Source organism: Artibeus jamaicensis, unplaced genomic scaffold (genome assembly GCF_021234435.1).
Source record: "Artibeus jamaicensis isolate MK-2021 breed Jamaican fruit bat unplaced genomic scaffold, CSHL_Jam_final contig_233, whole genome shotgun sequence".
NCBI lineage: Eukaryota > Metazoa > Chordata > Mammalia > Chiroptera > Phyllostomidae > Artibeus > Artibeus jamaicensis.
This window is the reverse complement of record NW_026521486.1, coordinates 31,048,850-31,066,149: the sequence shown is the minus strand read 5'-3', so window position 1 is coordinate 31,066,149 and position 17,300 is coordinate 31,048,850. Positions and strand designations below refer to the sequence as shown.

Below are 17,300 nucleotides of genomic sequence, written 5' to 3'. Positions count from 1 at the left end.
ATTTTATAATTGATCCTAAGTGAGGACATTCTTAAGAGAACATTTACCAAAAAAGAAAACAAACAAACAAAAAAAAGAAAGATAACGAGGATAAGAAAACATGTAAATTATTTTATCTGAAAATTTCTTTGTTTTAAAAGTATCAGTGGTGAATTGGGTTAAAAAAGTGAAAATAGCAGTAATTGATAGTCCACTGTTTTCTACTATTTGTTGCCTCCCCCAAATTAACTTGATTCAAATATGCTTTTGCCCTCTTTAAAAGGATTGCTTTAAACACACAAAATAAGTCATTATTAAAGGATATTTTAATGGGTAGCAAGTGTTGATGTAAACATGATTTAATAAAACAAAGAAAACAAAAATAAATGCTGCCCCTGCCCCCTCACCTGACAAATACCTGAGACAAAAAAATATATATATATGGCCCAAATGAAAGAACAGATCAAATCTCCAGAAAAAAATACAACTAGGTGATGAAGAGATAGCCAACCTATCAGATACACAGTTCAAAAAACTGGCAATCAGGATGCTTACAGAAATGGTTGAGTATGGTTGAAAAATAAAGGAAAAAATGAAGGCTATGAAAAGTGAAATAAAGGAAAATGTACAGGGAACCAACAGTAAAGGGAAGGAAACTGGGACTTAATCAGTGATTTGGAGCAGACTAAAGAAATAAATATTCAACCAGAACAGAATGAAGAAACTAGAATTCAAAATAATGAGGAGAGACTTAGGAAGCTCTGGGACAACTTTAAATGTTTCAACATCCAAATCATAGGGTTCTCAGAAGGAGATGAAGAAGAGTAAGAAATTGAAAACTTATTTGAAAACATAATGAAGGAGAACTTCCCCAATCTGGCAAAGGAAATAGACTTCCAAGAAGTACAGAAATCTCAGAGAGTCCCAAAAAAGTTGGACCCAAGGAAGCACACACCTAGGCACATCATAATGACATTACCCAAGATTAAAACTAAGGAGAGAATTTTAAAAGCAACAAGAGAAAAGGACACAGTTACCTACAACGAAGTTCCCATAAGACCATCAGCTGATTTCTCAAAAGAAACCTTGCAGGCAAGAAGGGGCTGGAAAGAAGTATTCCAAATCATGAAAGGAAAGGACCTATATCCAAGATTGCTCTACCCAGCAAAGCTTTCATTTAGAATGGAAGGGCAGATCAAGTGCTCTCCAGATAAGGTCAAATTAAAGGAGTTCATCACCACCAAGCCCTTATTATATGTTAAAGAGACTCACCTAAGAAAAAGAAGATGATCAAAAATTCAAACAGTAAAATGACAACAAACTCATAACTATCAACAACTGACCCTAAAAAAGCAAAAGCAAAACCAAAACTGAACTAAGCAAACAACTAGAACAGAAACAGAATCACAGAAATAGAGATCACATGGAGGATTATCGGCAGGTAGGGGCAGGGGGGAGAACTGGAGAAAAGGTACAGGGAATAAGAAGCATAATTGTTAGGTACAAAATAAACAGGGGGAGGTTAAGAATAGTATGGGAAATGGAGAAGCCAAAGAACTTATATTTACAAGCCATGGACATGAACTAAGGTGGGGGAATGCTGGTGGGAGGAAGGTGCAGGGTGGAGGGGAAAAAAACAAAGGGGAGAAAAACAAACACAAAAAAGAAAATAAATACTGGCTCCCAGCACACTTTCTAAATCAAGGAGGTGCTAGGAAAAAAAAAACAACAACCCTGAAAATAGTACATGCCCCAAGAGCGAACACATTGCACTTTGTTGACTGATTGATATTTATAAAATGTTATTTTACCGAATGAAGAAATTCATTTTCCCATGCATATTTATATTTTAGATTGGGTTAAGAAATATCTATAATCATTTATGGAGATGGATGCTTATATTTTTATTCACTAAGGAAAAGAATCATTAAAGTACCAAAGAGTCATTAAAATATCAATGAAAAATTATATTCAAATAATATGGGTAGAGCTTTAATGCATATAAAATCCCAATGAGATATATCTGCAAATATGATTCTGAGATGTACTTATAAGCCTATCTCTGTAAGAGAAACTGATTTTGAAAGTAAACAAATGAGTTAAGTGATATGGGGCTACCAAAAATATCATGGCCTCAGGAGTGTAGGAGCTACAGGCTGATGCTTTCCTCTGCGGCCCTCTGGGGCACTCAGTCTCATCTTCATTCTGTACAATATCACTGCTATCGCTGTTGTTGTTGGTTTCATAATCAGAGGTAACTTGAGCAGTGTCATCTGAAATTGAAAGGGAACAGCTTGTTATGAAACTTGCAACAAAAAAGGGTCCCATTTAAGTGAATATTCCTAAAATGCATATGGCAAATACAGTGTTTAGGGAACTATTGCTTTCATGAGCTTTTACACACCAAGAATATAGGACCATAGGATGGGAGAAGGCATACATTTTTTACCCCAGCAGAATAGGTAAAATTATGACTTCATTTATATGACATTAAGTCCTCACTAATAATGCTTAGATCGGCTGCTTAAAGCTTTTAAAAATCCTATGACTTTATATTCCCTTTTCCTTTATGCATCTCTCAACACACTAAACTAATGAGTAGCTGACTAAAACACTAACTCTAGAATGAGCATGTGGGTGGCAGAAACTGTACAGCTCTGACCCCCAAGAATAAAGTGGTCTCTAGAACATGGGACAATAGCATGTGCTTAGAGAATGGGAGACCCTACTTACCCAGTCTCCATCCTTAGCAATCTGTGGCTTCCTTCCTTATCTACCTCCCTCCACTGTTTCCCATTTCGATCAACTCTAACCTGTGCTAACTAGAGGACCAATCAGGTAATATAAAATATCTGAAAAACCTGCTTTTCGTGCAAAAACCTCAAAAAGCTTTACACAGCTGAATGAGGTGCCTGAATGAAGTTTATTCAGTGTTTGCTATCTGCCAGATACCATCCAAAGCACTTCACCTGCAGTAACACATCGAAATATCTCAACAAATCTGTGAGGCAGGCATTACAGCGTTCCCGTATTGCTATTATCCTCACTTTGCAGAGAGGAAACTGAGACACCAAAAGAAAAAGTAAATTGTCCAAGACACACAGCTGGTAAATTCTGCCACCTGAATTTGAACTCATGAAGTCTGACCCTAGTTCCTGAAATATTTACTTTTGATGAAGTCTAGTTTCTTTTTTTTCCTTTATGGTTATTGCTTTTGATAGCCTGTGAAGTCTTCGCCTGCCTCTAACTCACAAAGCATTTCTTCCTGTGTTTTCTTTCAGCTTTACTGTTCTAGGTTTAGGTCTATGCTCCCTCTCAGAGAATACTTCATATGATGTGAAGGAGAGAGTGAAATTCATTTTTTCCCAATCCTATTGGATTGCTTTGTCATCTTTGTTACAAATTCAATGACTGTTGTGGTGTGAGTTAGCTTGGGCTTTCTACTATATTCTTGATCTCCTTTGCTGATCCTTATGCCTGCCCACACTATCTTGATTACCATACTGTAAGTCTTGAATTCAGGTAACGTATTCCTTCTAATCTCATTCACCCTTTTCAAGATAGCTTTGGATATTCTGGGTTGGTTCTACGTCCTCATCCATTTACTGACTGATTTTGCTTAAGTTGCTAGTGAACAATGGCTTTTGTTATGGAGCCTGTTCCCATCAGGAGTATCTGGTGGGACTTTTCCAAGGACCTATTTTCTTCCATCTTTCTCATGCAACTGCTTCCAGGTTAGAATCAAATACAGAATGAAAATATAATGGACAAGTTTTAATCCCAGAATTTCTAGAAAAGACAAAGAAGCTCACTCAAAGGCCATAGTTCTACACATGAGAGCACAAAGGTGATAGGAAATACTCCCCTTATTCTACCAGGTCCAATAGAATCAGGAAAGGTCAGCCACAGAGAGAAGGGGATACCCTGTGTCATCAGACACCTTCATCAGTGTCTGACGTCATCAGAATGCTGCAACACCAGACAATGGCCACAGAGAGAATTCTCCTTTTCATTTTTCCTTACGTTCCCTGACTTTGGATGTTGTTATAGAACTCCACTGTCATAGGACTATTTATTTATTTATTGAGTATATACCAAGAAATGCTGAAAAAGATAGGTAAGATATTAATCATTCTTTTTTGTAACATTTTTTATTGTTGCTCAAGTACAATTGTCTCCACTCCCCCCCACACCACACCACTCTTAGGAAGTAAGTCTATCCCTCAAAATCTATAGTTCATGGAAGCCATTTTTTTCTACCTCGTGAACTTTCAGCACTAACAAAAGCAAGGCCCTAGAATTGCATCAATAAAAATAATAATAACTATTATACAAATGGCAGCAAACACTACTTATAGTCACCCAGATACAATAATAAAGGATTTACATGATTTAAATAATTTAATTCTTACAACAATCCTGTTTGGTAGGTTCTATTATTATTCCCATTCTACAGATGAAGGAACTGAGACAGAGATTACAAACTTCCAGGTAGCTGAATCGGGATATAAAGCTGGCTTGAAAGGCTGTGTTCTTATCCTCTCCATAATCCTGCCTCAAGGAAAAACTCCATCTCATACAAGCTTACAGTGATCTAGGCAGAGTCATTTCTCAGGGGCTCTAATAAAGATGAACCTCTAGTGTCCAAGATAAAACAACATTTCCATATAGTTCTATGTATGGTATAAAATGTCTTCTTATTTAAAAATATGTATGTTGGGTAAAGATAAATAGAAACATTTTGAACAGCTCTGCACCAAAATTTACCCATGATTGACTTTAGGTAGTAGAATTAAGGATAATTTTGATGTCTTTTATTGTCTTTTAAAATCTCTCATGTAAAAAATCATGCATATACATTATCTTTCTGATCAGAAAAAAGAAAGTAAAACTATTTCCATTTTGAAGAACAGAATTCAAATAATAATTACCCGTTCTGCTTGGTGTCCCAGTGGCTGTGCCGCTTCTCTCCAGGGGCCCGTCCGACGGGTTGCTTGGGGCATACGGCCTGCCGCAGCTGAGAAATATCGGAATGCTACATGAGTATTTCCTCTTTCGAAAAAATTGTACATAGGCATGCACCATCTATGTGTACAGTAAGATAGATAACAATAATCAAATGTTTCTACCCTCCACTTGTTTGAGGTAAAAACACATTCCATTTTATAAATGAATGCTGATATGCAGTACACTGTTTTCTTTCTTTTGAGAACATAATCAATACAAAGGATCAGAAGCTTCATTCCACTGTTATCCTTCTTAGTTCTCTAGGCCACTCTGCAGGTGAAACTTCCAGCAAAAGGTTGTTGCAGTATTCAGAGAATCATAGATTAGTCTGCTACCTACTTATAGTAGTGAGTTTGGAGGTGCCGATGTGTTTCTGGCCAAAAATCTCTCCCCCAATGGAACCCCTTTGTATCTGTGTGAAAAACCTCATTATTAGAGTTATTTCTATGGCTTCAGACATTTTATGTGCAAAGATCCCTTAAAGAAAAGACTGTATGAATGAAAATAGAATAATAGTATATAAATTTTATTTTTTGCTTCAAAAACATTTTTCTTTCAGATTGATGTTACATGTTAAGGCCCTAAGAAAATGAACAAAGAAAAGGTAAATTTCGATGGAGGTTGAATAGAAAATGACTGTACCAGATGCTAGTTGAGAAAAACAGGCCACAGGGGTACATTGTGGGTAACTGAGAAAAAAGGTGCCTGAGAGGTAGTATCGTACACAGAAGAGCTTGGAAGATGTAGAATACTTCACTTCCTCAACAAATTTGACTGCATCATAAATTTAAAAGTGACCCCACAAATGGCCAGACAAGTTTCCCCTCTTACTTATCTTGTTTAGAGACTTTGTGATTAGATTTTAATTCTGCATTTTTGTTTCTGGGATCCTTCCTTCTGCCTGATATTACAAAGGGTTTCTGAGGGTTGGTTGGTTTGTTCTCTAATCACAGATTACTCACTCTAAAAGGAAAAGGAGCGATAGTTTATAATGAATATCTCATCACTTTTCTTTCCCTGAATTGTGCTTATACATGTAGTAGAGAAAAACACTTTCTAGTTAGAGAGTATTTCCATCCTAAGTCAATTTCTTTTTCAAGACCTGAAGGTAAGTGAAAAAGCATCGCACACAAATTATTTCTAATGATGAAATCCCATCATAGTGATTTAGGGAATCAAAAGCAAATGACAGGACCAAAGAAAAAAGAAAGCAGATGCCAATGATGTGCTTTACATTCTTGAATACAACTCAGTAGAAACAGCACTTACTAGTTTTAAGATTTTTCATTGCAAGACAATACTTAAAAGGAACACTTAAATTAGTAGTTCAAACATACTACCTCTTATGCCAAAAAACCAGATTGTTGCATAGACATTACAGCAGCCAAGAGACTGGGGTTCAATGCCAAACCCTTCGAGTTCAGCAGGGGAAACCACAATAATTAGTCGTGTGTTTCTGGAGCTCTCTGTGCCTACATGGGTGGCTGCCTTGAAGGCAATAATAAAACATGGTTTGAATTATAGATTTATAAAGCCCAAACAAATAAAACACACACTACTGGATTTATAAACATTACTGAACAAGTAGACAGTGAAATTGCCTTGTTTTTCTCCAAAAGCTTTTTTATAAAAATCCCATTCCATTCTTCCTGATAAAAATACAAAAACTACACTGTGATGAGAACAGCTGTGTGAGCAAGCAGTGGATCTTTTCTGAACATCTCTCTCCCTTCTTTGGGCGACTCATATCACACAGGTCGGAGGCCGTGGTGGGGCGGTCTCCCTAGAAACCCGGGACGTCCTTCCTGCTGGCACTCTACTGGGCTTCACCTTGGCTCAGGGTGCACGCCCCCAAAAGGTTTCTTAAGGGTGTGCCAGAAAACACTAGCTCCACGGGCAATTATTGGGTGCAAACTAAAGAAATTTGTTTTCTGCTCAAATAAACTCAGAAAGTGTTAGATGAAACACAAATCAAGAGATCCTTTTGCGGGACTTCTCAGAGCTTTTAACAAAGTCACGCATGTTGTGAATCACTAAACGGAAAATATGATACATATGTGTGTTTTGCCACAGATCATGTCTTTCTTTTTTGGAGGGGAGAAAAGGCAAGATTAATATCCTACGCAAATTATTTTATTAAAAAGCTGTCATAGAGAGGGCAGCAGAATAACTTTTAGGAGATAGAATAACTTTTTACTCTGGCCATGGCCAAACAAGCAAAAAATGATTTTTTTCCTTTTATAAATATTTGTAAAGAAAGCAAGTAAAAAAAAAAGATTATAAGAAGAGCAACATTCCTTTAATGTAGAGTTTACAAAGAAAGGTTCTGAAAATGAAATCTGTAAAGCTCAAAACTGAAAACATTAATTAAATCTGGGTCTGTGAAACCACATGCGATATCAGAAGACCAACGTGTGACTCATGTATTCAAATGGCTGTCCTCACTAACGCTGGAAAAGAAAGAGCATTTCATCCAAAGCACGCTCATGATTACACTTTGTTTAAAAATATTCAACTCTTTTCTACTTAAATACAAATAGTAATGCTCTAAGATCAACTATTTAAGAGGAAGCAATTCCTGAAGAACAACTTTATATAAGAGGAGGTATTTCTTTCTTGGTGGTAATGTTGGCAAGATAACTACTCTCATCACGCGAGGCCATTTTTCCCTTTAACCCTCTATGGAAAGACAACACTTTGGAAGTGTTCTATTTCAACACTATAGATCGGTTCACATTTTCTGGGACTCATTTGAGTTCAGCCATAAAATTTCGTGAGTCATTTACACATTTTTAAAGTGTTAAAATAGGAATTGCAAACTTAAGATAAAGTGCCTTTAAAATCAAAATAAAATCCTCCCTGGAGAACAAGTAAAAAATTTTGCAACAAATATCAAATTCGGTTAAATTACTTGATATGATTTTTAAAAACATATATGCTTTACATTTTTCCATCAGGAAGCAGACAAAACACACAACTAATTATTTATGTTATCTCCAAAGATTAGCGGTATGGCCCATAGAAACTAAACATTCTCTCAACAGATAATCACTGAAAAATGAAAAGTTTCTATTATACCCTTTTCAGCACAAATCACACTGTCCTGTACTTCCTTGTAAACGACTCTGGCAAACACACACACGGCTATGTGGATGGCTGGTGAGTGTTCCTCGGCAGAGAAATAGTATTCATTTGATTATTAAACTCTGGGTAATAACAACATACAACCCTTACCTGCTACATATGACAGGCGGAGTCAGTATCTGAGGAGACAGGTCAGGGGCACTCTGAGTGTAAGTTAAGGCCCTGTGAGAACCTAGGCCTTGTTTGGCGGTTGTGTCGGCTGATTCTGGAAACTGAACTGTAGAAATTTTGCTGATTGGACTGCTGGCCGGAGTCCCTTGGAGAGGTGAGGAACAGGGCGACGAAAGAGGGGAGATTTTAGTGAGGGCACCTGAGAAACAAAGAGAGTCACTGAGTCAAAATAAATGTCTCTGGCATTCAAACTTGCAACTCTTACACTTGACCATGGACTCCTTTTGACTCATAAGGAGCACATGAGTACTTGGGCCGCGGGGCTGGCCGCCTCTGGAGATGGGGTATATGTACAGTGTGGGTGTCTCCACAGTACGGAACATGAGGGATGAATCCTCCTGAAAGTAGCCGGCGGGAGTGTTGGCAAATTCAATGAAAGCCCCCCTGTCCTGGAGCGACTCCAGGACAGAAGGATATTATTTCTGTTTCTTCTTGTCAATGTAACATGATGATAACAGTTAAATTTTTCTCACAGATTTGCTTTCTCTTAGGTTGTGAAGTTTTTAGTGACAAGACAAATCAGGTACTGTTTTGAATACTAATGTGCCCAGAACAGAGTTTGGCAGGCATCTAATGTTTAAAATATTTAAATTAGGAAGATAACATTTTTGAGAGTCAGTCAGCTTGGTTAATCATCTGTGTTTTGAGCAACACAACTATTTTGGGTGTGAAACCGTACTTTGTCAGAGTAATTTCTGAAGAAAAATAGAATGTGATCCCTTTTAGATCAAACAATGGGCCTGAAGCTTAAATTTGAAGTGTGGATATTTGTGCCAAACTGTGTTTACTCTCTGTTGTGAAAATTTTACACAGCTCTGGATTAGGTTTCCGATGCTGATCTTTGAGCACAGGGACAGTGCCTTTCGAATTTCCTCTCTCCCAAACATAGGGAAAGCAGCTGACCCTGCTTTCTACAGTAAAGCAAAGGAAATGAAGTCAGTAAAAGTTGCTTGTATTTCTCACCACTCCGGGAAAACGTGCCAAACGTGCCACCAGCTGCTCACATTATTGCACAGTGTGTCTGTTGCACATGCGGTGAACCTGCGCAGCCTGCTTCTGATATCCCTTTCTCCCCAGCGTTTATTTGTCACACGCAAAAGTTCCCTGGTCCACGGAAAGGAATATGAAGCTTGCTAAACAGCTTTTGTAAATTTTAAGTTTTTTGTTATTTCTCTTGTTTTGCTGTAAAAGAAGAGAGATCATACTCTTTCTTTGATCTGGTGTGGAGGACAGCAACCCCTGCTAGTCCTTTTCTCAGTATTTCTATTGTTGATTCCTGACCAATTCCCTGCCTTTATGCCAAATTGAAACCACTTAGACCCAGAGAGGTTAGTTAACTTTCCCAGGGTCACACTGCTAGTAAGCAGGCAAGTATGGAGTGGGGTCAGCTATTCTTGTAAAATGTGGCTTATTAGCCCATACTTCTAATGGAGACCGCCCACGGAAGAAAAAAAAACATTATTTGCTAGTCAGCATTTGTATCGCTCTATATAATGATATGTCTTATGGTTTTAATTTTAATTTCTACATCTGTTGAAAAAGTTTAGCTAGTTTACCAAAGATACTGATAAAACTTCACATCACATAACCTCTTAAGCCAAAAGAAAATTTACGTCACTAAATATTTATCTTAGTTTCCCAACCAAACTATCATTGGGTGCAGCAAGAACATTACAGGTGCCCTGTGAAGTACTAATGGTTGTACATTTTTTTTTAAAAGAGGCTTTATTTGAAAGCCACAAAATAAATTTAATTTTAATATTATCTATAATGTTTGATTTATATCTAAGTTATATTAGAATCTAATTAGATTTTCTTATTACAATTTTATAAAACAAAGGACATAAAACTTTCAATGAGCTCTAAAATCCTTTCCCATTTCTCCGCTGCTATATAACATTGTGTTCACATGTGCTCTGATGTGAAAAATAAAAAGGTTGAAAAGGACTAGTTTATTCAAACTATTTGTTAGATTACAGCAACTGAGTCTCTATATATCTTTGAAAAAAGCAGTATTAAAGTTAAGGAGCTGGATGGGGGTATGACGTGGTATAAAGGTCACCCAGGTATTTGCCCAACGCAGCTCCACGATTTTGTTCATTCTGTGAATACTCACCGTGCGCCCTATCCAGTGACTAAGAAGGCAGTAGTGAACGACAACAAAAAAGTCCCTGTTCTCATGGAGCTTCCACTCTTTTTGGAGGAGATAGACATTAAAAACAGAAAGTACATAGGTAAAAAGAAGAAGGAAGGAGAGAAGGGTGGAAAAAGAAGAAAAAAGAAGTTTGAAGGAAGAAAAGGAGGACATGCAGAAGGAAAAGGAAGACCGTCAGTTTTAAGTGATAGAAAGAAAAATAATGCGGAAGGTAGAGAACAGAGGAGGCCAGAAATGCTCTCAGTGTAAAGAACAGAGGCCTGTTGAAATAAGTAAGACATTTAAACAGGTATTGGGGAGAGTATGTTCTGGAAAGAGGGACCTACCAGAGGATCAGTCAGAAGGTCAGTGTGACCTCAGCTTGGCAAAGAGGAAGAAGAGGGGCAGGGGACACGCTCAGCGAGGCTTTTGGGCAAGGCCATCTCCAGCTGTAGGCCAATGCCAGGTTGTGTTGCAGATTTAAAAAGGAGACTCCTGATAAGCATTGAATTAGGCATTTCCTTATTTTGAAGGTAATTGTGAGTTTTTTGACAAGTGTCTGTCACTTTTCAAAGCTTATGGAAACATCGCACGTTTCTGTCTTGATGCAACATGTTTTCTGAAGGCCATTTACGAGAAGAGTGATTTCTTTTCATTGCTAATTTTTAGTAGATGCCAGCTGATGTTCTCAGAGAAATAAAATTCTCTCTTACGCTCAACAATTAGAGTTCTTAGAACTCATGGATTAACTACACTTAAATAAATAAGCAGACCTTAAGACTCCAAATTTATTGCCTGAGATGAAACTTAAAATAAACCTTGAAACAGAGAAGCACTTTGCTTCTGCAGTATGTGAGTCTACATATTTTGAACACTTCTAACAAGCAAAAGTCTTGGCAACAGCCATAGAAGGAGGAATATTTTTATTCTGTAGGTGAGAAGATAAGGCATAAACACACAGCTTTTTTTCCAAAACCAAACTATTATTTTTCACAGTGTGCATTATCATAGTTTATTGAAAGTTTTAAAAACAGAAAGAGTATAATAGGAAATGAGCACATGGAAAGATATAAGTGTAGATAATAACTAAATACTCCTTCTAGAAAGAACAGCCTACAAACAAATGGTCTCAGAGCAGCAGGATACTCCAGGGAAATGGGAGAAAGGCCCTTCTTTCAAGTTTTCAAGAACAAATTATTTCCGAAGATAGTTTAAGTGTAATCATGTCTAACGTTAAGGAACTTCATGGCATTTGAAATCTCATCCAACTTTATCTTGCACACCCACACATTTACACACACGGGTGAAAGAGATCCAGATAAATATACATTCTCTCAAATATGTTTATCTTCATTTTATATTTTAGTAATTTTAAGAGACTCCAGAACTTAGCTCATGAAATATAAATCTTTGAATAACTGAAACTGGCCTTGTATAAAATACTGAAAACATTTAAAAATAAAAAAAATATATATATCTTTAAGAAATTCTAAAATTCCAAGTTCTTTGAGTGATTCAGTCTTTAATTTCTTGCTCCCGAGTGCATGAAAAAAATGTGTGTCAAGATACAAGGAACTTTGGGCAATCAAAGGGGAATGATAAACAATTCTGGAAGGAGGAAATTATTTAAGTGAATCCATCTGTTTTGTCCTGTAAAATTCTCTCAGCTGAATTTTAATTGAACAAGAAAGGAACCAGCATGTCTGATAAATACATGCCTCTTTTTCATTCTCACTGGCAAATGTATCTCAAGTATAGGGAATGTCAAAAATAAAAAAAAAATTAAGTTCTCTCTTGTTTCAAAAATTTTATAGGAAAAACTCAGGCTAGCTTTTAGGTGTAGAAAGATCTCTGGTCATTACAATATGATTATAAAAATCTTATAAGAATGATAAGAATCCCAGAAGGGACTCCTGCAAATTCAATAAGTATGAAATTAGAAGAATCTTAAAAGCTCATTAATGATATGATAGCTCTATATTGTCAGTGACTCATAAATAGAAAAGCAAGATTGAAAATGCAAATTACATTTAAATCTGTTTTATACTTTAATCATAAGATTCCTATGTGATTTCATTCATTTATTCTATATTAGTAACTGCATAATAATTGGTTGTGTTTCAACTATTTAAATTAATGCTAACTTGTTGAGCTAGAGGACACATTGTTGAATAGATTTGTGCAAAGGACAGATTTCATTAGTACCCTCTGAAAACAGGCAATTTATTTTTCAGTGTTTTTTTCCCTCTACTTTTTGCTTACATCCTTCTATCTCTTTTGCCGATTGGTTGGTACTTTTCTCCTCAGACTCTATTCACACTTTGATTCCATTTCCTTATATTTCTTGTCACATAAAGGGACTTTACCATGTCCTTTCTGCACAATTCATTGAAAACCAGGCTGGCTTCACAGTCAGTTATATCAAAGATAACACACCTAGTTAGCTCAATCAGCCCAATGTCATCATTAATGCAAAACAAACATTTCAAAACACAAGGGTCCATCTGATCAGGGAGAACGTAATTGAATTTCAGCTCTCTTGATTCTTGATGGATTTTTCCCTCTTGGCAGACTTTCAAGTGATTTGTTTAGTTGAATTAAGCGTGTTTAGTATATAGGCTATTTTATAAACATTTAGTTCTACTGTGATAGCAGTCTTAAAGATGTCACAATGCAGAATACTCTCCAAAGAAATCACCATAGAGATATCTTAGGTACTTTATGCCAAGAATGGAGAGAGGCTTTTGCCATGACTGTGGCTTTAATTTCTACCATCTGCTTTTGTAGTATTTGGCATGGACATTCTTTTCCTTTGACACTTTGCCCTTTCTTAGTGAGTGCAGTCGTATGAATTGGGGAACTGAACCCTGGAAGATGAGTCTGTTCCTCATGGATGTTCCCTCATTTGTTTTGTTATTTCCAGTGAACTCATGAACCATAATTTTCATCTTCCTTTCCCTTCTTTTCATTGAGTTATAACAGACATACAACAAAACATGAGTTCTAGGTATACAACATAATGATTCAATATTTGTATGCGAATTTTAGTATATGAGCTGCTGGAGTAAGCACACTTTTCAATTCCTTTAGTTCATCATCTTGGTTTTTGTAATAATTTTAATTTTATTTCCTAAATGAAGAAAATGAGGGACAGAAAGCCAACTCTTTCCATTATCTTGTACTCAGGCAAGGATAGCACCAAAAATTTTTTATTTGAAACTATCTCCATTTGGCGCCCTCAATTTTTTTCTAGTATGAAGTCATTAGGACAAAAGGAATAATTTAGGGCAAATTGTGTGTGCTTGAACAAGTCACTTAACATTTCTGTGCCTCATTTCCTCACCTGAATCCATTTCTTGAGCTACACAAGTATGTAGAACATTAAATTCATATTTCACCCTTTGAGTAACATTATTATTACCCAATATTTTAATTTCATCTTTAAAATAATCTTTAAAAAATACTCGCAAATCTGGGAATACTGATGCAGGTAAGGTTTGGCAGACTCATGGTTTTCAAATTCATTTATTCACCATTTTTATTACATCTTTGACTTCTCTGCTATTATATTTTCTTCTACAAATATTTCCATAATAAATTTCCTTAGGTAAGATTTGGTAGTTAGTAAAGTTTTGACATCTAAACATCTTTAGTTCACTCCTATTCTTCTGAGAAATTTGACAGATGTACAATTATAGATTAATTGCTATATTCTCACAGAACTTTGAATAAAATAGTCTACTATGTTCAGATGCCCTTTATTCCAGATAATTCTGCTCTCAGACTCAGTGCTTTTTCTAGAAAGGTTATTTGTTTTTTTTTTAAATATATTTTATTGCCATCTTGGCCAGAAGTTAGGTTATTTGTCTTTATCCAGCTTTTTTTTTAAAGATTTTATTTGTTTATCTTTAGAGGGGAAGGGAAGGAGAGAGGGAGAGAAACATCAACGTATGGTTGCCTTTCGTGCGTCCCCTGCTGGGAATTGGCCTGCAGGGAACCGGTCTGCAACCCAGGCATGTGCCCTGATTGGGAATTGAACCGTGATTGTCTAGCTCGCAGGCCCACGCTCAATCCACTGAGCTACACCAGCCAGGGCTTTATCCAACTTTTAATTTTATTTTTGTATTTGGTGGTGTTTAGTCTTACCATTTTGTGTCTGTGTGAATTTTTTCCTTTTACTCCATTTTCCCTCAGAGTTTATGTCCCCATCCTCTTCTACAACCATGATTTTGTAATTAGACTTTCTAACTCCTCTTCTTATATTTCTTAAAAATCTCTTAAATTTTCTAGTTTCTCAACTATGTTGTATTCTGGGTAATTTCTTTGCATTTTTTGCCTCCCAGTTAAAAACATTCCCTATTATGTCATATCACTTAACCTATCAAATTTTCTTGATTATATTTTTAAAAGTTATATTCAGTGCTCGGCAGCACATATACTAAAAAAGTTATATTCAGCCAGTGTGCATTTATATTTTCTCTCATTGCTGTTATTTTTTACAAATTAATACTTTTTAAAAATATTACAAAATTAAATATTTTAGCATATAAGCATCTCAACTCTTTTAGAGATCTACAGTCTTTTTTTTGTTTGTTTTCTCTATGTCATGTTTCTTGTGTGCCTTGTCATCTTGGTTGTAACTTGCTATGTTGAAGTCACATGGCCCTCAACTGGTGATGCTTCCTTCAAAAATTATTTGCACGTATTTTTGTAGGGAACCGTGGGTCCCCCTGATCTATGACCGTTTTAGTTTCCCTTTAATAGTCTCAGGTATAATGTGGAATGATCAGATTCCGTTCCTTCACCTTGCCTGAGTCCCACACAAGTCTTCACGTTACTGAGCTAATCTGTACTTGCCCTCAGGGCAACCCAATTTAAGTCTTTGCCTACCTTATCCAGTTTCTGGCCCTGGTGCAACCTCAATTCTATTTCTCAAACCATAAATGGCTTCTAAGTGATAAAATTTAACGAACATTTTCAAAGAGTAGAGAGGGCCAGATTAGTTTTGGAAAACCAAATTACCTTCAATGGTTTCACTCAGTGAGGCAACTCCAATAAAAGTGTATTTCCTGGAGAAAATGTCTTCCTATACCAAAGAGTAGAGATTCAAGAAAAGTTGGTGCTTAAATGGTTTCAAGAAACAGTCACCATTATAAAGTGGGTGATCCAAAGGGACAGAAACCACTAAATTTTCTTTTCCGGGTATAAGAACAGATAACAAATGCTTCCTTAATTTGTATGTCTTAACATTAAGAGTTTATTTCATGACGGTCTTTTGCAGTATCAGTGAGATGTGAGTGCTGCTTCTCTAACCCTCACAGAAACATTGACCTTTGAGAACTTCTGCTCCTGGCTGTGATTCTGTAGTCCGTAGTAAGTCCATGCTTCTTTGAGAACAAATAGAAACACTGAGTTTTAAACAAATTACTATCAAGGCAAGTCAACTAGTTCGGGGCACTAGGTTTCCAGAAAGAAGAGATCCTTAGAAGTGTAAGCCAAAATCATCCTATTAAATGTTCTTCCTTTCAGATCATTATTTACAAACCATTGGCTTGGTGTAAAAGGCTAAGAACCCAGGCAGAAAAGTGCAGGACTTAAAAAACCAAGCCAGCAGAGCTTTTAGCAATGTTATGAGGCCGATGACACAAAAACCGACATTTGGGGCCACTGTGGCAATGAGAACCTGAACGTCTAACAGCCCAGTGAGGAAGGGGCAGTTTTCCTTTTCAGCCACTTAGTGAACTGCAAAAAAAGGCAGAAAATGAAGAAGCTAAATTGGAAGATACTGAAAAACTCATCAGTTTTATGCAGTGCTGACAGATGAAAACTTGGAGCTAGAATATTCCAAGAAGTAGCAGTCATTGTGAATACCCCAGATTCTCAACTGCGATTCCAGGAGGGGTGCAAGTGGGTGACCGAATCTGACAAAAACTGTATTTAGGTTTGAGTCAGGACAGATTCTGATTAGGTGAGGTAATCTCCTCCCAAATCATTTCACTTTCCTGCCTGAAACTTTATTGCTTTTAATTGTGGTATCTGAACTCCTTACCATAGCTCCCCAGGTCCTATACCATCTGGCCTCTGTCTACACATTTTCCTTTCCACACTCTCAATCTTTTCCCTTTCTGCTAGTTAGCTTTGCCAGTCCTTTAACATCTTAATCCCTCAAGCTTTCTCTCAATGTGGTGGGTCTTATATCTCTTTTCTTCTATAATTTGAAATTCTTCCCTCAATTCTCTATTATAGCCTTTAAAACACTACACAATAATAGCTGATGATCAGTTTATAGTTCCCAGCACAATGTAAGTGGGAATTCTGTGTGAAGGGGAATTGGGTATGGCTGCATCACCATCATGTTCTTGAAAGTAGTTTAGTGTCTGAGACAAAGAACCTTCCCCAAATATCTGTTAGGTAAATCAAGCTTGTGGGAAGAGAGAAGCTGATGCTTAGATGCAGAAGAGGTGCAGTGACACCACCATGGAAAACTCCATGTTGAGTAGTTAGAGGCAAGATCCTAGATGACAGTCATTGCGCCAGGCTTCATTTTGTACCTGTCTGAGAGGCAAGGAAAACTTCCTGCCCACAGTAATGTGAGGGCTTTTGGTTGCTAACTTGTGAAGTTTTCACAGGGCTCTCAAAAGTTCTGAAATTATTTTTTCCAAATTTAAATACCTCTTCCTTTATAGTGTTTATGTATTGGGGGGGATGAGTGACCTACAGTGAAAATTTCTTTGAAAAAATTATAATATGCATAGTAAACAAAGCATTTCTTCAAACTCATATAAACACCATACTCCTGAAATATAATTTTCTTTTAACAGCCACTAAAAATAAAACTAAAATTTCTTAAGTATATCTTTAGCTT

The 17,300-nt window shown here is 36.6% G+C and overlaps 1 protein-coding gene across 2 annotated transcripts in view; it reads right to left on the bottom strand.

Annotated features, from left to right (window-relative positions):
• Positions 1 to 17,300, bottom strand: part of PDE3A (phosphodiesterase 3A) — a 272,742-nt gene that overhangs the window by 24,910 nt on the left and 230,532 nt on the right. The window contains exons 6-8 of one of the 2 annotated variants that reach the window (XM_037136661.2): positions 8,221 to 8,440; positions 4,911 to 4,996; positions 2,098 to 2,252 (exon numbers count right to left, since the gene is read on the bottom strand). In XM_037136661.2, coding sequence (XP_036992556.2) covers positions 2,098 to 2,252; positions 4,911 to 4,996; positions 8,221 to 8,440 — 461 coding nt within the window. The remainder of the gene's footprint in view (positions 1 to 2,097; positions 2,253 to 4,910; positions 4,997 to 8,220; positions 8,441 to 17,300) is intronic. The other variant, XM_037136662.2, reaches the window with a different exon arrangement.